The 22105-nt window shown below is 36.4% G+C and overlaps 3 protein-coding genes across 6 annotated transcripts; 1 reads left to right on the top strand and 2 right to left on the bottom strand.

Annotated features, from left to right (window-relative positions):
- Positions 1–171: 171 nt before the first annotated feature.
- Positions 172–7111, bottom strand: LOC133678097 (uncharacterized). Of its 4 annotated transcripts, XM_062100294.1 has the most exons (12): positions 5570–7111; positions 5165–5299; positions 4899–5043; positions 3971–4246; positions 3496–3757; positions 2635–2801; positions 2433–2543; positions 1972–2023; positions 1778–1884; positions 1564–1692; positions 1320–1409; positions 172–1058 (listed from the first exon to the last, which is right to left on the bottom strand). In XM_062100294.1, the coding sequence occupies exons 1-12, from the start codon at positions 6976–6978 to the stop codon at positions 537–539; spliced, it is 3405 nt and encodes a 1134-aa protein (XP_061956278.1). In that variant the 5' UTR covers positions 6979–7111; the 3' UTR covers positions 172–536. The 4 variants fall into 4 exon arrangements, 2 of the variants coding, with proteins under 2 accessions (XP_061956278.1, XP_061956279.1); XM_062100295.1 differs by lacking the exon at positions 1320–1409; XR_009835898.1 differs by lacking the exon at positions 1320–1409 and having other exon boundaries at positions 920–1058; positions 1778–2016.
- Positions 7112–12855: 5744 nt separating this feature from the next.
- Positions 12856–18680, top strand: LOC133678738 (respiratory burst oxidase homolog protein C-like). The gene is made up of 12 exons (XM_062101220.1): positions 12856–13652; positions 13767–13926; positions 14023–14071; positions 14196–14309; positions 14418–14840; positions 14915–15298; positions 15380–15475; positions 15563–15678; positions 15783–15885; positions 16099–16169; positions 17209–17765; positions 18167–18680. Exons 1-12 carry the CDS (start codon positions 13106–13108, stop codon positions 18274–18276), a joined length of 2730 nt encoding a protein of 909 aa, XP_061957204.1. The 5' UTR covers positions 12856–13105; the 3' UTR covers positions 18277–18680.
- Positions 18681–20798: 2118 nt separating this feature from the next.
- LOC133678754 (germin-like protein subfamily 3 member 4) lies at positions 20799–21663 on the bottom strand. The gene has a single exon (XM_062101242.1). The coding sequence runs from the start codon at positions 21575–21577 to the stop codon at positions 20912–20914; it is 666 nt and encodes a 221-aa protein (XP_061957226.1). The 5' UTR covers positions 21578–21663; the 3' UTR covers positions 20799–20911.
- Between the last annotated feature and the right edge of the window lie 442 nt (positions 21664–22105).

Genomic DNA, 22105 nt, shown 5'->3' with positions numbered 1-22105 from the left:
CAAGCCAACTCACGGCTCAAAACTAAACCCACATTCAAAGTCTGGTAAAAAAACAAGGAATGGGGAAATTCACAACAATTTTACTCGATGAGGCAAATCCAAATTGATTCTTGCTTGAAGGCGAAATGCAGTGAGTAGCACGTATGTCTAACAATATTTACCAAGAAGTAATTTTGCCCCTGGGAAAATACCTTTTTTATTAGAAGAAAAAATTACAAATTATTAACAAATACAAGGATGCATATAGAATGGCTCACCTCTAATCATTCTTGACAAATCCCTGATTAAAACTAAACTATACACTCACCACTCTCTGTTGTATATGTGAATTGGCTGGTCCAGCACTATACTCAACTCCATTAGCCATTCTCTACATTGTTTCTGATTTCTATACAGCAAGTTTCTATTTTCTCTGCTATTAACAGTTTTGGATGACTTAATGGGAACCTGAATGAATATCTCAAGTCACCACATATCACTTAAATTTACTAAATTCACTCTTGCTGGTGAAAATCTTTTTGCATTTGAATTGAAGATCAAAAGCTCTGAGATGAATCGACCTGGTTCCATAGCATCCCAGCATAAGCTTTCTCCTCTTCCTTCTCCACTGCAGCATAATCAGTTGCCTCGACAGCTTCCTCCTCTTCATCAGGAATCTCTTCTATCATTTCTTCAGCTATGAGTCTCTCTCTCTCTAGCCCAGCAAGTTCAGCTACCGCCTCGCTCATAGCTCTAGCTGTTGCTGGTCGATCTGTCGGTCCATACTTGGGAGCTGGCACAGTAAATGGCAAAACAATATCATCCAAGTTTGTACAATCTTTGTTTGTAATACCCTTCATCTCTGTTGGAGGGAAGGTGAAAATGATTCCAAGTTCATAATTAGAAACATGAAGCCTCGAACTCGAATAAGTGTTGGTTTTCCCAGTTTCCTTTGATTTCAAACCGAATGGATTAGAGATTAGTCGTCCCCAGGCAGCAGCACTAAAATTATGTGACCCGCAATAAACCCAACCAAAAGAAGATGCATTCGTTGTAGACTGGAAGCGTCTCCGTGCAACCTGTTTACAATTTGCTTCTTTCAGTTTCTTAATATTCAACAATCAATAGGCACACAGTAGGGACAATAATGGTCAAGGAAGTAATAGGCAAAAAATAAATAAATAAATAAGTAGGAGAGCAGTAATTTGAGAAGTGTAAATCAATGAATTATGAAGGTGCCACCAAAAAATAGAGTATGATCAAGAAAAACAAGATTCTGCATCGTGAATTATGTATATTTCTCAGCCTATGAGAGAGGGGAGAGGGCGGCGGGAATTTACCTTAACATGCATTGGCTGGCCTACTCTATCATATGGATGAGGAATTGCATCATGAAGTATCCCCACACTTCTCAACCGTTGCCATGTTTTCTGTTGTAACAGAAAAGATGGGGAAAGGGAGGGGAAAATAATATAAGTGCAACTTTCTCAGATGAACTACTTACAAATGGAACGACAGTGTAGCATATAGAGTATCCACATGTGACATAACATAATTAGAAGCCAATCCAAAAGGCCATTGTACCTCCGAAAAACAAAGAATGCGCCTCGATGGCAAGATCCCATTGCATGCATTCTTCACTCTCTCAATTGTAGGAAAAATAATCTTGATTGATGGATTTCTCAACTCTTGACTAGCACTCCAGCAGCCCCACTGTTGAGAAATCAATGAACAAGTGAATAAAAATTAACATGACTTCAGTTTTTCCTCCATAGTTGCAGCAGAACATTCATATTACCTCTGGATCAGATTCTTCAGAATCAAAGAGTTCTGGTGATCTTTTTCCAGCAGCTGCTGAAAACGCAGCCAGAAATTGTGCATTGACAGATCCAATAGAGGACGAGCCTTGAGGACAGGATGGGCATCAGAAAAGAGAGGAAACCAGTTCTTCAAAGTCTGGTGAAGAAAAAGGATTGTGTGAAAGACACTCACCATAAATGAAATCAGATTGTTGAGAATCAGGCCATTTGTACTGACCTAGAACCTTGTAAAAATTAAAGAGGAAATCATTAGAAATCACAAACAATAATGTAAGACACATTCTAGTCAGCACTAACCAAGCTAACAATTAAAGTTTGCAACATCCTATAATACTTGTAAGGGTTTTATGTCCACTAAAATGCACTTCATTATGCTTCAGTGTCAAATGTAGAGACATGTAGTAAAGTAATGCACGTGGCATGTTGCATTACAAATCTGCAGGGTGCTCTTCACCAAACCTCATGGACAAAATGACATCCCAGAAGATGGTTCTGAGGATGCAGGCATGAAGAAAAACGTTGCTATGCATATGCACAAATGATCAGGAATAGGAGAGCAGTTAAAGCTTTATCAAAGGCAGGTGGGGGACCAAATACTCTGTCATCTTAAGAATTAAAAGCTGCTGCTATTACCTCTTCCAGTCGCCAAATGCCAGTACACCTCTGAATTGAAGCAACAAGAGAGCAAAATGCAAGAACGAGTTCAGTTCGCATCAAACTCATCATATTTGGAAAGCAAGGCCCCTGGACAAGCCATGAATATCATTTATATAGACCACACCAAAATCAAAATACAGAACATTCATTAGCACAATCGTTGACAGAAATAACATGCCTGTGCCACATGTAGTATCAGATGCACTTTCCTGTTGCTTCCTCCTAAAGCAGCAGCAAGGGCTTCTTTAGGATAAACATATCCAGAGAATCTGAAGAATCCACTATCCCACAATGGAGAAACCCACTTTGCAACATTTCTAGGCAGAAAACCAAGTTGAATACAATCTAGTGCAAGAAATGAAGCAGCATAACTCAGTCTACCACCAAACCATAAAATGGCAGGCTATAACATGACCTGATATCAAAATTACTTGTATCCTCAAAATACAAAGGACAAGAAAAGGAGTTCCACATATTATTGGCAACCTAACAGAATCCAACCACAAACTACAACAGGCATGGACACAATGAGAGTAAGGATGGAAAAACAACCCAAGTTGAGAGAAGGCCAATACTGGATCTAAAATATTTAGAAACTAAATAACTGAATACATTTGGACAGAGAAAATGTCATGAGAGACTCCAGGATGGCATAAATAGAAAAGCACCATAATGCAAGGAAGCCCTAGATTCAGGCAAGTGACTCAGCCTGGAGAGACGGTCATGCTAAACTCAAGGATCATGCATACTGGGAGGAGGAAACATTTTTCCTGATGGTTTTATTTAATGATTGACCTATACAGTAGCACCAAAAAAAAAACTAATTGACCTATAAACGATATATTTACCCAGTATGTGAAAATGAAGCACAAGGTTTTCCCATGACACGTGAAACTTTTTTGGCAAAATTTTAAACAGCATACAGATCTTACAGCTATATTTTACGAAACATCACAAGAATGTATTATTAGAGAAACAACAAAAAACAGGGAACAAAAGAAAGCAGTAAAAAGGTATGAAATCAAGCAATGGGCTTCACCTCCTTCAGAAAATTGATCGGGGTTAGGAACCAGAATGCTCACAGCATTCACATCTGCAGGCACATTGAGGTTTCTTCTCAAAACAATCTCTGACATCCCATATACATTTTCACAACATTTCCCTAGGAAAGCAGCCAGTTGCTTCAGCTGCGTGCCATTTCTGTCAGCTGCAGTGTGAAAAAGGTGGCTTAATCCAACAACAGAAGCTTCAACTGAGCCAAGGAATTGCACACCAGATGACCCTGATGGCAACTGATAAGCCTGTAAAAGGAGTTAAATGGTGAAATATGAGTCCACCATACAGAGCACCTTTCCTTGTCAGGGAAAAAAGCAAGCTTTGGTCATTAATGGATATTATTGCGATTCCAACAGCCAATAGGACAGCAACTTAATAATTAAAAATTTGCTTCAATTCAAAAGAAAACTTAACACATTTCATGCATGCATGCATGCATCAGAAAGAAAGATACTCACATTGGGAGATCTGCGAGAATGAATCCCTGGTACTGAAGCAACTAGATGTCCATTTGCCCCTTCAAAGTTGTATTTTGTCAACTCAGAAATCCAATAGGCCTGACTAGGTACATCGATCACAAGACATGCCATGAAGCCAGCCAGCTGAGCAGCGAAATCGGATCTTGAATCTTTATTTGCATCTCCATCATAAACTCGAATAAATAGAGGTGAAGGATCAGGTGCACTTCTAGCCGGAAAATCTTGCCACCACACTGTGTTGGTCACATTATTCCACTGTAAATAGGCATGAAATGGTGGATAACATTGTTGTAATTATTTCCAAACAGTTTGTAATTTGCCAGATTAATTAAAATATAATTAATTAAGTAAAAAATTAAAAGAAACAGTGCCAAACTAGCAAAGATCAACGAGCATTAGCAAGGTTTTCCTTCAAATTATGACCAAAATAAAATCCAATCATATTAAAATTTCTGGGACACTGTCAAGTTCATTGCATTATAACACATGCCAAATGATATTAGTCTGTACAACAAATGAAGTAGATCACTAGTACAAGAGACACCAAAACTAAACTCAAAATTCCATCATTAAGAATGACCCGCCAGATTTATGGGGTTTTTCCACGCTCATGGTAAGGCGTGGTACATTCTGCAGCAAGTTATGTGATGGTAGTGCTGACATGCCCCCTGGTCCCCCAATCAGGCCCCAAAAAAAATAAAAAAGAACAGCACTTTCTAGAAAGCTGTAGAAGAAGCCAAGAAATCGAAACTTTCAATTGCAACCATTAAACTGACCACTCTAAAGACTAATTTCTCATCCTGTATGGTAAGTATCCATGTCTCCTTCCATATAAAAGAGAACATTTCATTTCACATTTATGAACACCTTATAACATATAGAAAATGACCTTAGATTGAGCAACAACCTGATTAGACACTAAATTTGCAGAAGTAATGATAACACGAATGCTATCTTCTCTTTGCAGAACAAGCAATTTTGGATGATGGCAAGCAATCCCTCGTCTCTTGCGGTCTTGACCAAATGCTATAGACTCAGGGAATGGGGGAAACCTATTACAGAAATTGGACCAGAAGGCAGAAAGATTAAAGATTAACACACAAAAAGCTTATGTATGGAGTAACCAACTTAAAGAGAGCCTTAATGAAATGGGAAGATGAAACAACTACTTACACAACAACTAAGTTTGGAAAATCCGAGTAAGGCACAGAGGTTCTATTATCAGGGCTGGAACTCCAACATCTCTCGGTGTTATGACACGCAATTGTCACTGGCAGATGGCACGGAATCTCACAGTGTGATAGAAACCTGTGAAAAGATCCTTGTTAGACTTGATGACAAACATAATTGAATGTACCAATCAAACAGAAAATTACACCAATATCAAATGGAAAACTATAAAGGAATCCAGTCACTGCTCCAGCAATGGTTAACGGGGGAGTAGCCAGTGAAGTTGTAAAATCTGTTACATGGTTAAGCTCACAACAGAATAATGGATTGCTGGTCTCAAGATTTTCTACCGGATATACATGAACATGAAGCAGAGGAAAGAAACAGAAACAAATTGTAAAACTTTACCATAAAATATCACTTGTAAAGGTTGCAATAAATATTCTTGAAATGCTTTCAACTGGATAGAGAAGTTCTGGCAAGGAAACAACGTTGGGATGGGTGAATGAACCACGGTCCATAAATTGGAGACGATTCAGGTAAAACTTCTTCCCGGGTGGCGGACAACAATTTTTCCAAGTGTTCATCTGGATAAAGCTGTTGGCACCAGGTGCACTCTCGTTAGCCATGGCATTCAATGAGGAAGTCTTACAAGCATCTTTGGCAACAAAACTCTCAAAACAAACTGTAGACACGTCTTTTTGATATAAATGGCCACCTCCAGCACAAACATGGTCTCTCTCATTCTTTGCTCTATCAGTATGGATATCCTGATCAATTTGCAAGTTATGATGTTGCACTTCATCCCTGACCAAAGGCACACCACCATTTACCATCTTTTCCCTTTGAGCAGGGAATTTACTTCTATCACTTACAACAACATCAACAGAGTAGTTTGATTTGTCAATACAAACACAAGGCACATCCATTTCAAAATCTAATAAATTGCATTGCATAATATAAGATATGGGGTCATCACTATGTAGCACGTCTCTACACTGACTCAACAGAAATCTGGATCTCTCAATAGCACCCCCACATTTCCGCCTCTGAAAATCAAAATCTGAAAGCATAATCTCATCTCCCCGGATAGCAAAAACCCTTTTGTTTCCACTACCACTGGACACCAATCCTTGTGATTGTCCAATCGACTCAAACAACCAGTCTCTCTCCACCCGAACCTCATTCGGCCCCGTAACCACCTCCTCCTTAAAAGCAACCCCTTTAATCAAAAACCCAATTCTACCCCCTAAACTACAATTCCCATCATTACCACAAACAAGCAAAACCTCATCCCCTGCACACAATTCCCTCACCATCCCTTTCTTCACCCTAACCCCATTAACAAAAACCCCATTCAATGAAACACTAAAACTCAGACCCTCATTAATCCTCTCACTTTCCAATTCATTATCATCACAACAAATTAACCTTCTCCTGAATTCACTAACAACACAATCATTTCCACTGTTATCAACAGTTTTCGATAATAAAACACCATCATGTATATAAATCTTGCGTTTGTAACTATCAAATAAAATCTGACAATGTTGCTTACTCACACACCGATTTTTGAACTGAAAATCACCGGTTCGACCAATAGTGTAAAGCCGGTCCGGTACTAGGCTGATTGAGCTGATAGGTGAACCCGTGACCGGTGAAATCAAAGGAAAATTGAAAGTTTGGAGGCGAATTAGGGCTGATCTGGCAATTTGTTTGGGTTTTTTTAGCAAAATTGGGGATTTTGATGAGAGATTCTCATTTTCTTTCCTTTCAATTGTTCTTTTTTTATTGGAAGGAAGAATTGAATCCTTCATGGTTATAAAGGATTTTGCTTTGTTTTTCTCTCTCCGTGTAGTAATTGTGGACTGTGAAACCCTAATTTGGATTTTGAAGCGGGGGATTTTGAGTTTGAGGGGAGTTTTTTGATTTTCCCTCCTAAATGGAAATGTGAGGGGTGTCAGTTGTGTGAGGATGTCGTTGGCTGTTTAAGGTGGTGTCGTTTTTTTTCGGTACGGGTAATGGGCTTGTGGGGATGCGTATTGTTTCAGCTTTGATATATCTGGGCTTACGTTAGCCTGTTCAGTCCCTATGAATAGTCCTTTTTCATGCACGTCAGCCCAGATAGCTTGGTGAGTCAACTTGTTAAACCGACTAGAGACATGATTGGCTGTGTTAGTGAAAATACTCGTTTATTTTTATTAAAATAAAATTATTTTAAAATTTTTATAAAAAAAATTAATTAATTAAAATCAACTCACCTGCTAAACCTGAATTTTGGTGGAAAAAGCAGCCAAAATGAGAGGTGTAACTTGAATTTTAATAGAGTTTGCTCGTCTTGTTTTGTCTCGATTGTTCTCTTTTCGACGAAAATTTTGAGACCATCATGATATTTGTGTTACTTATGCTCCTAGAGAGAGTGAAGTTGAGGAGTGTTTTTTTATTTTTTAAATTATTTTTTTGTTTAAAAAAATATTGAATTTTTTTTTAGTGTTTTTGAATGGTTTTAATATATATATATATATATATATTGTTTTAATATATTTTCAATTAAAAAGTAATTTTGAAAATCATGATACCAAATACTAAGAGACATGATTTTGTTTGCTTCTAAATATGTAATTAGCGTTTGGAAACGCGATTGAAATCATGTTTTTTAAAAAATTAAATTATTTTTTGTTTAAAATTAATTTTTTATATGTTTTTTAATCGTTTTAATATATTGATATCAAAAATAATTTTTTTAAAAATAAAAAATATATATATTATTTTAATAAATTTCTCAACAAAATATACTTTAAAAAAAAACATTACCCTCACTCTACTCTGCGTGTTTGAGAGTGTGGTTGCGATTGTTTTTTAAAATGTTTTTTACTCGGAAATATATCAAAATAATATTTTCTTATTAAAAAAATTATTTTTGACATCAATATATCAAAATTATCTGAAAATACTAAAAAAATATTAATTTGAAGTAAAAAATATAAATTTTTTTAAAAAATATTTTTAAAACATAAAAACAATCCGGGCTTAGTAGTATCTATGTTTGGGTCGAAATGGGATTTATTTTAATGGTGCTGTATAATGCAGTCTTCAGACATCTGGCATTTGCTAGTGAATTTGTTTAGATTGGAGGGAAAGAAAATGTGGTGTGGCAATGTTGAAAAAAATACCGTGAGGGAAAGACTTTGTTTATATATATATATATATATATATGAGGAAAAGTACATAAGAGCAGAAAATTTTGAATATGGAGCAATGACAACAATTATTATAATAGTAGAAAGAGAAAAAAAATTATCATGATTTAATAATGTGTCTATATTTATAAAAATAAAAAGTCTTTATTTTCTATTATATTTATAGCATTCTAAACTGTCCAAGAAATTGTAGTTATTCAAGAAAAATTAATATTTTTTAATAATACCTCTTTATTTTACCGGCACGCTAACATATTAATTATCCCTGGCAACTAAAATAAAAAATTAAATCCCAGAAAAACAGTCGCCGTCGTTCTAGCATCGCATCGGCATAGAAGCCACATGCTACCTCATAAATGTTTACCTAAACTATGCAAGCAATTATTTAAGACATGCATGCAATATAGTGATTCCTTAGGGCACAAATTAATATTTAACCATGATCTCATAGGCATGATCATGAAGGGTTAGGTACGAGTAATTTTTTATTATTATGTTCTTGATACAGACATATATACATCAAAAATCTAAAGTTAACTATCTAGTAGGTAGTCTAGTGGTAAAAAATTAAGATCAAAAAATTTACTCTCTCTATGATCTCAGGTTCGAACCCTATAGTTGCTGATATGATGATCACTGGAGATTTATATGGCCGCTAACTTCAGAACCTGTAGGATTAGTCGAGGTGTGCGCAAGCTGACCCGAACATCCACAGTAATAATAAAAAAAAAAGTCTAAAGTTGAATAAATGAGATGTTTCTTGGGGGAAAAAAAACCATGGCATTGCCCACTTTGTCAACCCAATAAATCATATCCACGTTTGTGTTCGTCAAACTCAATTTTGTATTGCATGTTTCCCCTTGCTAGGATCTTTTTTAATTCCTTACTGTAATGCGCCATGGACGGTCGAGGGTCTTCACCTACTACCAGAACTGTTCAAATGTTCATGCCAAGTTTTTTAATTAGCTTGAATGTATCTGCTGACAAAGGCAATTCTCGCGTCCATAAACGCCCCTTTTTTATTTTATTTGATGATCAGAGTATTCTTGTCTTGTCCCAGTTCAGGCATATCAAATTGAGTTTCTTCTCTGATCCAACAGGCAAACATTCATGCATCCATTAAGATTGAAAAAAAGAAATCATAGGGAAAATAGGCTTAATTTCATGGACAGATCTTGGAGTTGAACTGTAAATGACAAGGTAGGAAGCATATCCATTTGCTAATTAGGTCAAATATTCTCAAGATTTCTAACTCCAAAGCTAATATTTATTATTGTTAGACCGAACATTAACATTGTTCAAGAAATGGGAAAGGATAACATTCCATATCCAATCCCAAATGAAAGAACTTGGCCATTTATACCATTTTGTATGTATTTATACAAGTGTTTGTGTTAATTATTGTATGTTATTGGATTAATTTAGTTAATTACATACACAGGGAGCTATAAATGGGATTTTATAAAAATTATTATCGTCAAACTCGACTGTTATTTAACTCGGTTTAGGATGTGATTATTGAATCATGCTTCATGTTAATGTTAACCTAAGTTAATTATTTTATCAAAAATAATATTATTTTTATTCTTTTAAAAGAAATCATTAAAGTTGACACTATATCATATATCATCCAAGTTTGTTTGTATTAACTTGGTCACGAGCCGATCTACTATTTTACCCTAGTTTAGCTAGGTTAATACCTAAAAAGGTTTGAAATGAAACTCTTGGAACAGTGCATGATTAACAAGTGTCTGCCATTCTCTCGCAGACACATCATCATTCCACAGATCTGGAGAGCTCAGCTTAAAATCAAATCTGACGCGTTTCGCTACTCTCCATCAACATCTAGAGTGGCAATCTTCCATTTTTTGCAGGTTCATTTTTAGTTTAGTGATCCAACTTGATGGCGCCAACCAAGTTCGACTGATAACAACAATCACCGTATTTTCCGACCAATCTATGTGAAATAAGCAGGTAGCCCTCTAGAATCCATGTGGACAATGAGATGGTCCTTGCTAACATCCAAGGGGAAATGATAGCGATATGTGGCCTTGAAGAAATAATTTTGAAGGAAAATGGTCTCCATCAACTTTGCTGTCAAAGCCATGGAAAGAAAATAATGGTCTTACTATGCTTGCTGTGTATGTTTTTAACCACATTGAAGACACAATTTTTGACCATCTTTAACACTCACACGCGGTTAGGAAGTGGTGGCCATTCCTCTGCTTGTGCATCGAGTGGAATGTTTTTTACTCGGTTCTTAGCACATGTAAATTTGCAGAAGCCACCGATCAGGAATATATATTACAAAGTTATAAAACCAAGTGTTGATCCGAGTCAATAAAAAAACTTTATTTTAAATTTTTTTAAAAAAATCATTCCAGTTTTTTGTAACACACCCGGCTCATGTTTAATAGCACTAATATATAGTTAAATTAAATATAGGCTGGGTTTAGGACTGCTTAAAACCCCAGTTTCTTCTTGTTTTTAGAATTTTTTTCTATTTAAAACCTATAATTTTCCTTACCATACATGAATTATTTTGTCGGGTGGTACTCTTGCAAGAAGCAAAACAGGTGAGATGTATCGTGTTGGAGTCTCCAAATTTTTCTTCCCTTAACATAGAAGGAAGGATACTGTTAAAAAAGGAATCCAAGGGGTTTGAGGATTGTGCGTGTGACTTTATTACTACATGACAGCCACCTTTTTCATCAGGTTAATAATGCAAGAATTTGCAATTAGTTGTATCAAGAAAACAAAGATTAATTAATTTCCTTACACGTTTTTTCCATTCTAAGCACAGGGAGACTACAGGAACTCATAGCAAGAGGGTAAAGTTTTTTTTATTGAGAACATGCTTGCGTCAAACCATCATATACTATTTCATCGAGTCGAAAACGCTAAGATCTTTCAAACTTTGTTCAGAAAAACAATATTTGATGGTTGGATAGCCTCTTACACGCTGCCTGAATGGCATGGAGGCAGCCCATATGTTGGTGCGTGCATCGCATGTGCCAACATGATTTTTTTAATTATATTTAATAAATACAATTTACAATACTATTCCTAATACCCTTGAAGTTTATAATGAAAACAAAGTAAAATGATAAAAAAAAAATCATTAGATGAGAGTTTAATTGGTCTTGTTTTAAGGGTATTAAAGTAATTATATTATTTTATAAAAAATAAAAATATAATTGTATTAAAGTAATCACATAATGTACTTGTGCAGGAGGGGGTGTGGATGTTCCCTCTCAGGAAAACAAACTTTTAGGAACTGTTGTGTTGTTTTTTTTTTTTTTTTTTACATCAATTGTTGTCATTTGAAATCCTATTAGTAAGACACACAATGAAATGATTTATACATATGTGTTGTATTAGAAACCCATGATAAGGTGACTCATACAAAGATGATAAAGACTTTTGATGAGGTGGTTCATGTATAAAATGATGTTCATAATGAAGGATAGTTTTTAACAAAAGAGTGAACTCGGGGGCAAATTCCTTCCAACTTGAGAAGATTGATGCAATAGCTTTTTTAAGAAAATATACATTTTTTTGTTTTTGTTTTTCTATTCTTTATTATGATGTTTTTTTAGTTTTTTTTTATTTGAAGAGAAAATTTTTTCTATTCGATATTATTAGGGTTTTCTAGTTTTTTCTATATGGTTGTAATAGCCTTTTGAAAAATACAGACATAAATGAATTTTATATATATATATTATGGTTGTCTCCCCATAATTTTAGTGTCTTTGATCTTTTTGAGGGTCTTCACATGTAGTAAACTTTGTTATTCTTCGCTCACATCTATGTTAATTGGTATCAAAGTCCAATGATTTTTTATCATTATTTTATTTTATTATGTTACAGAACCACCATAACTAGAAAAAGTTGCAGAATAGAACGTGTTTGTGTAGAAAGCAATGCATAAGGAGGTTCCTTTTAAAACAAAATAACGTCTAGAAACTGATGTATTGTTTTTGTTTGCATTTTTTTTGTCATTTGAAATCTTGTTTGTGGGGCTAGATGAGCTTCTTCTTATCTAGGAAAACTGATGCAATAGCTTATTTTAGGAAATATATATATTTTTACTTTTATTTTCTTGCTCCAATTTATTTTATTTTATTTTTATTTGAAGGGAATATTTTTTAGTTTATTTTTTTTCAATTCAGTTCAGTATAAAATGTTTTAATAGCATTTTAGTAAGTGAAGACATGCAAAATAAAAATTGAATATTTTAATTGTATTTCCATTTTTTTATAATAAAAATTTTCTCCAAAAATTTTAACATATAACTCGTTCATCAGTTTCATTAAGTTCATTTCTTTTCAATGCGATTATTGTGAAGTTTCTTTCCTCAGAACAATGATTATGTTATCTAAACGTCATTACCTGACATAATAGGTTTTTTGTATATTCATATACCTGTCTTTCTGTCAACAGTGACATACAACTTCTACAAGTGATATTTATATAACGGGTAATGGCTCACTTTAGGACAGAAGTTAGCAGACCCAACACTCAGAGAGGGTGGGAAAAAAATCCCTCTCTGTGTCTCCACGTTCTTTCTTTACAGCAATCCGCCAGAATTCAGCTTTAAAGCAGTTGTTTTTTGTTTTTGTTGCTTCTGTAAAACTGTCACATACTCTAGACATCCTTCGCAGTGTTAGAATTCTGGTGAGTCTAGAGCTGAATACATCAAGAGAGCTTGAAACAATTTAACTTGTTTAAATCTGTCTCTAAGATGCAAGATATGGGTAGAGAAGATCATCAATCTGATTCAGAGATGTCAGGGAGCGAAAGGTTAGCTTACAGCGGTCCATTGAGTGGACCTCTTAATAAAAGACCGGGAAGAAAGAGTGCAAGGTTTAACATACCAGGCACGACCACATCCAAAGATGAACAATACGTGGAGATCACCCTTGATGTCCGAAATGATTCCGTGGCTGTACACAGTGTTAAAGCTGCGAACGGTGTTGAGGAAGATCCTGAGATGGCATTACTTGCCAAAGGTCTAGAGAAAAGATCTGCTTCCAATGTTGTGAGAACTGCTTCAGCAAGAATTAGACAGGTTTCTCATGAAATAAAGCGGTTGGCTTCATTCTCGAAGAGGCCTCCTCCTGGTCGCCTCGACAGGAGTAAATCTGCAGCGGCTCATGCTTTAAAAGGACTAAAGTTTATCAGCAAGACTGATGGCGGGGCAGGATGGGCTGCTGTGGAGAAGCGATTCGATGAAATTACTGCTTCTACTGATGGCTTGCTTCCTCGTGCACGATTCTGTGAATGTATAGGTAATTCTTTGTGAATCCTTCTCCCTTGTATATATGTTAATGTTTGGATTACATGTAATTTCATGTAGTTAGTCTCGATTTTTGAAGAATCTGTGTAAATTTGTGCAATGGCAGGAATGAAGGAGTCAAAAGACTTTGCAGGAGAGTTGTTTAATGCGCTGGCTAGGAAACGGAATATGCACTGCGACTCGATCAGTAAAGCTGAGCTGAGGGAATTCTGGGATCAGATTTCCAATCAAAGTTTTGACTCCAGGCTCCAAACTTTCTTTGACATGTAAATGATCAGAGATTGTCTTTCATTTTAATGAAAAGTCCTTCACCTTGTATTGATTTTCAAGCTGAAACTTATGCCAAGTGATGTTAAATGCAGGGTGGATAAAGATGCTGATGGTAGAATCACAGAAGAGGAAGTCAGAGAGGTACCGTCTTTTGAATGCCTTACAAAACAATTCTTTGGTTTTACTCTTTTGTCTTGAATCAAAGCATGTGCTTTATGTCAGAAAAAGATTTGGACTAAGATAATTTGGAATTTTATATATGCAGATCATCACCCTTAGTGCTTCTGCAAATAAACTGTCAAATATCCAGAAGCAAGCTGAGGAATATGCAGCATTGATCATGGAAGAATTGGATCCAGAAAATCATGGATACATCTTGGTAATAAGCCACAAGTTGAAATCATTATTAATGTGTTGAGGGTCTGCTATGCAGACTGTTGATACTGTCATTAATTATGCATAATTCTTGTTCCAAAAAAAAAAACAGATAGAGAACCTGGAAATGCTTCTATTGCAAGGATCAAACCAGTCTGTAAGAGGAGAAAGCCGAAACCTGAGCCATATGCTAAGCCAGAAGCTTAAGCCTACATTGGATAGCAACCCATTACACAGATGGTGTAGAAGCACAAAATATTTCTTATTAGACAACTGGCAGAGAGTTTGGGTAATGGCTCTATGGATTGTTGTCATGGCTAGCTTATTTACATACAAGTATATACAATATCGACGAAGAGAGGCATATGAGGTAATGGGCCATTGTGTATGCATGGCCAAGGGAGCAGCAGAGACACTCAAACTGAATATGGCTCTAATTTTACTACCTGTCTGCCGAAACACCCTCACCTGGCTCAGGAACAAGACCAAACTAGGCGTTGTGGTACCTTTTGACGACAATCTCAATTTCCACAAGGTACTATCTAGCATCTACACTTTATCTCTACTACATTGGAAGCAAAAAAAGCTAATGGTGGTGTTCATGTTTAGGTGATAGCAGTGGGGATTGCAGTGGGAGTTGGTATCCATGGGATTTCACATTTAGCGTGCGACTTCCCTCGTCTTCTTCAAGCAAGTGAAGAAAAGTGGGAGCTTATGCAGCAATTTTTCGGGGATCAACCTTCAAGTTACTGGCATTTTGTTAAGTCAAAGGAAGGAGTAACCGGGATCGTAATGGTTGTGTTGATGGCCATAGCCTTCACCCTAGCCACCCCTTGGTTCAGACGTAATAAGCTCAATTTGCCAACATGGCTCAAGAAACTCACTGGTTTTAATGCATTTTGGTATTCTCACCATCTCTTCGTCATCGTCTACACCCTGCTCGTCGCCCATGGTTATTACCTCTACCTGACTCATAAATGGTATAAGAAGACGGTATGTACCTCTCAGTTGTCATACATTCTTTTTCACTACATTGAAATTAGCCCGCCCTTAAACCTCCAACTCCATTGGCAGACCTGGATGTACTTGGCAGTTCCTGTGATACTTTACGGCAGTGAAAGATTGATTAGAGCACTGAGATCTAGCATTAAGGCTGTTACCATACAAAAAGTAATTGATTTTAACCATTTCAACGCAAACTTGTGTTTCTAAAAGAATCTTAGAAGCTGTGCTAATGTTCTTCTGGTGGTTCTGAAGGTGGCACTTTACCCTGGAAATGTCTTGGCATTGCACATGTCAAAGCCTCATGGATTTAGATACAAGAGTGGGCAATACATGTTTGTCAACTGCGCTGCTGTCTCTCCATTTGAATGGTTGGTGACTTCAAATTATTGCCACTCCATATGCTGTCCATTTGTAAACACTTCAAAGAATGTTGTTGTCATTGCTTTACTTATGGGAAATCACATGTCTACAGGCACCCATTTTCTATTACTTCAGCCCCTGGAGATGACTACCTCAGTGTTCACATTAGAACTCTCGGTGATTGGACAAGGCAGCTTCGAACAGTGTTCTCAGAGGTTTGTTTTCTGACGAGTGCATCTGTCATTCTTCTAGATAACAAAGCTATACTACATAGTATCTTGTTCATTCCAAGATTCTAAAAGATACTGCAAAAAAAGTAGATGCAAATTAATCTTCTCGCTGACTTTTTTTTTAACCATATGTTTCCACTGAACTTTCAGTGCCGCTAATTGTGGCTAATTGCCTGGTGCATTTCTTAATTTTGTCAGGTATGTCAGCCACCTCCTGATGGGAAGAGTGGACTTCTGAGAGCTGATTGCTTCCAAGGACACAACCCAAAGTAAGCTTTAATTTTTAACCGAAGAAATGATATTTTCTACTCACGTATAAATACTGGGAAAAGAAAAATATTAACGCAGGTTCATGAATGATAATATTATAACCATTTCAAAGAAAGGAATCCCTGTAGAGGGCTAGGAGATCTTGGTATGCATATATACTTGACAAGCATTACATTAGGTCAAACATCTCATTCCAGAGCGAATATTAGGTGGTGGGATACGACAACCTCAGTGCTGCTTACCTACCCTAGTAAAGCAAGTGCTTGCATCACTTTCTGTGTGTGTTGGCTACTTGCTGGTATGGCCTTTAGTCTCATCCAAGCACTCTATCAACTATCAAGGGCTGCTAGATGATCTACCTTACTTTCATAAATATAGAGCAATGGAGTACAGTTATAGTCTACTTTTTGTTGCATAACTTGCAAAAGGCATCAGTGGAAGGAAAACAACCAAGTAAATGAGAGGACCACCAGACCAATCATGGTTGGTTTCACTTGGAATATGTTTTCCTTTAGCTTTTCTATTATTTGTACCTCCAATCCTGCTTCGGATTGAAAGTATGGGATGCTGTCCATTTCAGAGTTATCTCTTGCATCATTAGTCTTTACCACGCCAGAATACAAGATAATATATTAGCATTATCATTGACAAAAGAGAGAGCAAGTTTACTAGGTTATTCAACAAATTCAAGTCTGAAAAATACTTGTCCATGCACTTAATTAGCCCAGCTACGAACAGCCAGCCAACTGTGTTTTCAAAGATTCTGCGCGTCCAAAATCCAAGTGATTAAACATTATTATTGTACGCTGAGTGGATAATTACAGTTGAGATGAATCTTGTCACCAAGGACAGCTTGTCACATCATTGAAAAAGACATGTGATTAATGTCCACCCACAAGATGTGGATGTGCAAGCATGGACTGCAAATTTTACTTTATCGTGTGGCTATTCTCTAGCAAAAATGATGTCTGCCTTGAAAAAAATGTTTCTCCTTTAGGTTGTGCATAGTGATGTATTGATTTTTTATCCCATGAACAGTTTGCCAAGAGTCTTGATTGACGGTCCATATGGGGCACCAGCACAGGACTACAAGAAATATGAGGTGGTATTGCTTGTTGGTCTAGGAATTGGAGCAACCCCAATGATCAGCATTGTGAAGGACATAGTGAGTAACATTAGGACGATGGAGGAAGAAGAAAATGCAGTAGAAAATGGTGCTGGTGGAATAGGCAATAGCCCATCAACTAAAATCCCAAGTCCTTATACACAAAAAAGAAAAGAAAACTTCAAGACGAGGCGAGCATACTTCTATTGGGTGACAAGAGAGCAAGGATCCTTTGACTGGTTTAAAGGGGTGATGAATGAAGTGGCTGAACTAGACCATAACCATGTTATAGAGCTTCACAACTATTGTACCAGTGTTTATGAAGAGGGTGACGCAAGGTCTGCTCTGATTGCCATGCTTCAATCCATAAATCACGCCAAGAATGGTGTGGACATCGTCTCTGGCACGCGAGTCAAGTCTCACTTCGCCAAGCCTAATTGGCGTAATGTCTACAAGCGCACAGCGCTTAACCACCCTGATTCTAGAGTTGGTAAGAGCACCTCTCCTATCCTATAGTTTATTGTGTGTTGTTTTTGCCAAGATCTAGCTCTGAATCTTCCATATTCCTTGAACTAATTCAGAGTTTTTGCATATTTGAGTCCTTTGCTCTTAAGAGGAAAAATCTTCTTTGTGCTTGAAAAGTAATCTTTCTTTACACTGTCACTTCCTCAAAAAGAAGATGAAAAAGGTTTATTAATGTGAAAGCAGGTGCTTTTACTGGGTCCAGGTTAGAAAGTTGAGAGATACTGATACCACAAAAGAAAGATATGGACAGATTATTGTTTTTGCTGAGGATAACAAATGAAATCCTTCTCACAGGATCCATGCCATGCATTATTCATCTCTTCTAGAAATGAAAATTGAGATATCTGTGTGTATTCACAATTGCAGGAGTGTTTTATTGCGGGGCTCCAGCATTGACAAAAGAGCTGCGCCAACTAGCCTTGGATTTCTCTCACAAGACCAGTACCAAGTTTGATTTTCACAAAGAAAACTTCTAACCAAGCTTCGATGGACAAACAAGAGCAGAAACACCCAAGACTAGTCCTCTCGAGCTCGATCCACTCTGATCGCAGTATCCATCAGGGCCAAAGATTTTGGCCCACCTGCAATTTGACCATAATGTTTGTCATAATGCTTTCTTTATCAAGTCTGCTCTAGAATCATTAATAGAATATCGATATATACAGATAGTGCCTTGGTTGATGGAGGAGCACCCACCATAAAAGTTGGGAAATATAAGAAAATTGCGTCATGCTCATTACTAACCTATCTCTACACAAGGGAAATAAATGTGAGCTTCTTCTTTTTTTTTGGATAGAAGAGTGAACGTATTTTAATAAGATTGATGAGTAGTATGTAATGATACCAGCCATTTCTGACTAATAACTTCTTTGAATGATTAGTTTTCTTGTTGTTCAATCATTATATTTTCCATGGCTTAATTTGAAACTCGGCTAATTTATCTCTTGGCTCAAACCAGGTATAAGAAAAATTTAACTTGGAATTGACCCAGTTTAATCTAGTTGCTCGTGGGTTAACCTTGACCATGTCAAAACTCGATTTAACTTTTATAAATAAAAATATATATATATATATATATATATATATATATAATAACATCATTTTTATTAATCCAAGTTAATCGTACTGACTAATAACCCAAACCAGGTTTATGATATTTTCTTGCTCTCTCGTCCAGAATTGAACTATCCCATCAACGTCCTGGATATTTTAAAGCATAATCAAATACACATGTCCAATACCTTACCTGGATTCTGTATACACCAGCAAAGATTTGGGAGTGAGGCTCCTGTCATCTCCCAAAACAATCAAGGAATAATAATTAGTACTATATCATAAACATTCGTATTAACTTTCGAGAAGAGATGAAACTGAGAAGGTATGTATGTTCTATACCAGCACACAAAGAAATACGTTCATGAGTTCTGACAGCTTGGATCATAGAACGAAAATTTAATTAAGAAGCCATAAAATACACGCAGTATATTGTAGGATATTGGCGAAATGGAGCCTGAGCGTATAGGAGAACCTTAAGTTGCTTCTTATTTTTAGCCTCCATAGTCATCAAACTCAGCCTGACTCATGTTAAGCAGGTCAATTCACGGGTTAAAGAGTTGATAGGGTCAATTGTTTTTTTTTTTTTTTCAAAATGGTGTTGTTTTGAATTAAAAATTAAAGGGTGTTAGAATATTTAATGAGAAAAATAGAGTAGACGGTCCCGGCATCTAGTAGTATGTTATTATATAATTGAAGGGTGTTAGAATATCAGCCTCTTCCACAAGAATAACCATGCTCTCCCACAGTAAGAATGGAGCCTTATTTTTCATTTATGTTTCCTTTAGAGCCTCTAGAAGTTGGGCTTCATTAACTTGCTTGAAGTCAAGCTTTGGTCTATTGCATTGGTGGGCTGGAATGATTTTGCAGAGATTTTTTTTGAGTGGTAATTCTCAATTGTGTTTTGAATATATCTTGCAGAGAAAAGGTATGAGAAATGATTTTCAATTATCATTGAAAACTAAAATACAAAGCAATCAAAAGAATCTATTTCTCAGTCATCTGCTGCAGCTCTTGAACTTGTGATAGTTCAATTCCAGAGGTTACAATTGTCGATGCCCCAAGCTCCATCTTCTTAATATTATTGAAAGTATCTGCAGTAGATCGACCTCTGTCATCCTCCATTGCAGCCTCAAGCTGTATCTCTTGATTATGGGTGGCTTCTAGAGCTGGTGACCTTGTAGGTCGGTCCAGAGTTGATCACAATGCTTTGTATGATCTTGAATATATCATCATCATCTTCAGCAACTTCAAAAACTTCTAGACACGAGTAACAATAGACCAAAAGGTTGCAAGTGATCTCTGAGAATGTTGTTTATGATCTTTTTTTAGTGATTTATTTGTGTATAAAATTTAGTTCCGGGATATTTTGATATTTTTAACATCAAAGAAAAAGGTATACAATTTTTTTTTTTTACTTATATAGTATTTCTCAGAATGAATTCCAAACAAGATTTTGGTTATAGATCACTGTATAACAAATTCAGCAAAGTGATGTAGGCAATTTTGAATATTTGGATGCGGATTTATTGCAGATGTTTATGAACCAGATGGATAGGTTCAAGTTCAAGAAATAGTATATAGCCACGCTAAACGGTTTATTTAACAAAAATGATCTGTAGGATTTGTTTTATAGAGGTTCAGCTTGCTTTTTTAGCTCAGGTTCGGAAAAGCTTTTCAGAAAGAATCCAAGAGATACTGATTTGGTTAGTTTTGTTATTTTCCTCTTTAATTTTGGATTCCCAGCTTTAATTTTAGATTTTGTTTTATTTCTCATGCACGTTGATTTTCTTTTTTTGTAAAGGTTGGTTATCTTTTTTATGACAATTGGATAATAATTATTGAATAAAAAAAAATGTTAGGGTTCTTGTTTTAGACTCGTTAAATTTTGTCTCCCTTTGTTCTTTGATTTCTAATCAAATAATTTGCGGCTGCATAGCTAATATTCTTGAGCAAATAGTGTGCTTTTAACTATAGAAAACACACAGAAATAGGTATATACTTAGCTCACATGTCATGTAATGACTTACAATGTTCTGATTACTGACTGTGAATATGTTAAAAGTCAGTCGAAGTCACATTCTGAATGCCAGATGCTTTGACCTCCAAGGCAGCAGCAGATTTTATTTTCCTTACTAGTTTATCTACCATTTCCTCATCATCAAGCTCAAATGCTGCACCGGCAATCTTTACCACCCCTGGGTTCTGGCTATTAAGTACAGAGAAAATAACTGCAGCCTCATCGCCATTATTGATGAAAAAGTGGAGCAGACCTTGAGGAACCACAAAAACTTCTCCTGGCTTGAGAGTTTTTGAGAATAGTTTGCTTTGAGTGTCGAAAAAGCCAGCAAACACCACACCTGTGTTAACGAAGAATATCTCGGATGCTCTTGGATGGGAATGAGGTATGGTCAAACCATCAACTTCAAGGTCAGTCCTGGCTATTGAGAGGCCGAGAGTGTTGAGACCTGGGAAATCCGCAGCCATTTCAAGGGTAAGTGATGAACGGAAGAATGTGCCTGTGTCACCAGGATGACTCAGTTTTGATGACTTGAAATCTGAAGCAACGATGCTGTTTGGGTTCTTGCAAGGGAAGCCATTGATGAAGACAGTTTGCATGCCTATAGTAGCTGTTGGGCAAGTATCCTGAAGATTATCGCTGTCTGCCAAGCAGATAGTGATGCAAGGGCACAGGAAAATGCAGAAGAAAAGTGTGAATTTCATCCTGGTTTCTTTTTGTGGAGTTGGTGAATGTTTTTCTTTGTTTTATACGCAGTTTTTAGAGGTTGCAAGAAATACAAGTCATTTTTTCGAGGCTTGGAGTTCACTTCTGGATCTCAAATGGATTATCCTGTAAGAAGAGCATTGCTTAGAAGAAAGATTAGCTGAAGTCAGCTGGATTTCCTGAAATCTTAATATACAAACCAAGATGGTTCCCCACTGTTACTTCTGTTTAATCTCCGAGTCACTAACAAATAACTACGTAATTATTTGAATTTCCTGTGTAAGCAACCTTTCTTGCCATTGCAGGAAAGCAAAGTAGCTCTACTGAATGCAACCCATGACCTTGGGATTTTGACAGCAAATTGTGATTAAATAAGCTGGCAATTTTCGCTAGTTTAATTCCAAAAAGATGCACTATCAATTACCAGGAGCTAAAATGCTAGTTCAAACACTCCTCCGTTCTTTTCCTATATAAATATGCACGCTGTTCAACATAGCCATGGGCCTCTCCAACTCAAACGCGCCAAT

This window comes from Populus nigra, chromosome 18 (assembly GCF_951802175.1).
Source record: "Populus nigra chromosome 18, ddPopNigr1.1, whole genome shotgun sequence".
NCBI lineage: Eukaryota > Viridiplantae > Streptophyta > Magnoliopsida > Malpighiales > Salicaceae > Populus > Populus nigra.
This window is presented reverse-complemented; position numbering and strand designations above follow the sequence as displayed.

Excerpts from the sequence above, each read along its gene's own strand:
- LOC133678738 (XM_062101220.1), top strand. The coding sequence starts at position 13,106 with ATGCAAGATATGGGTAGAGAAGATCATCAATCTGATTCAGAGATGTCA. Across the intron at positions 14,072-14,195 it reads CAGAAGAGGAAGTCAGAGAG|ATCATCACCCTTAGTGCTTC; the intron begins GTACCGTCTTTT and ends TTATATATGCAG. Across the intron at positions 17,766-18,166 it reads CCACCCTGATTCTAGAGTTG|GAGTGTTTTATTGCGGGGCT; the intron begins GTAAGAGCACCT and ends TCACAATTGCAG.
- LOC133678097 (XM_062100294.1), bottom strand. The coding sequence starts at position 6,978 with ATGAAGGATTCAATTCTTCCTTCCAATAAAAAAAGAACAATTGAAAGG. Across the intron at positions 3,758-3,970 it reads ATTCTCGCAGATCTCCCAAT|GCTTATCAGTTGCCATCAGG; the intron begins GTGAGTATCTTT and ends CTCCTTTTACAG. Across the intron at positions 1,693-1,777 it reads CTGAAGAATCTGATCCAGAG|TGGGGCTGCTGGAGTGCTAG; the intron begins GTAATATGAATG and ends ATTTCTCAACAG.
- LOC133678754 (XM_062101242.1), bottom strand. The coding sequence starts at position 21,577 with ATGAAATTCACACTTTTCTTCTGCATTTTCCTGTGCCCTTGCATCACT.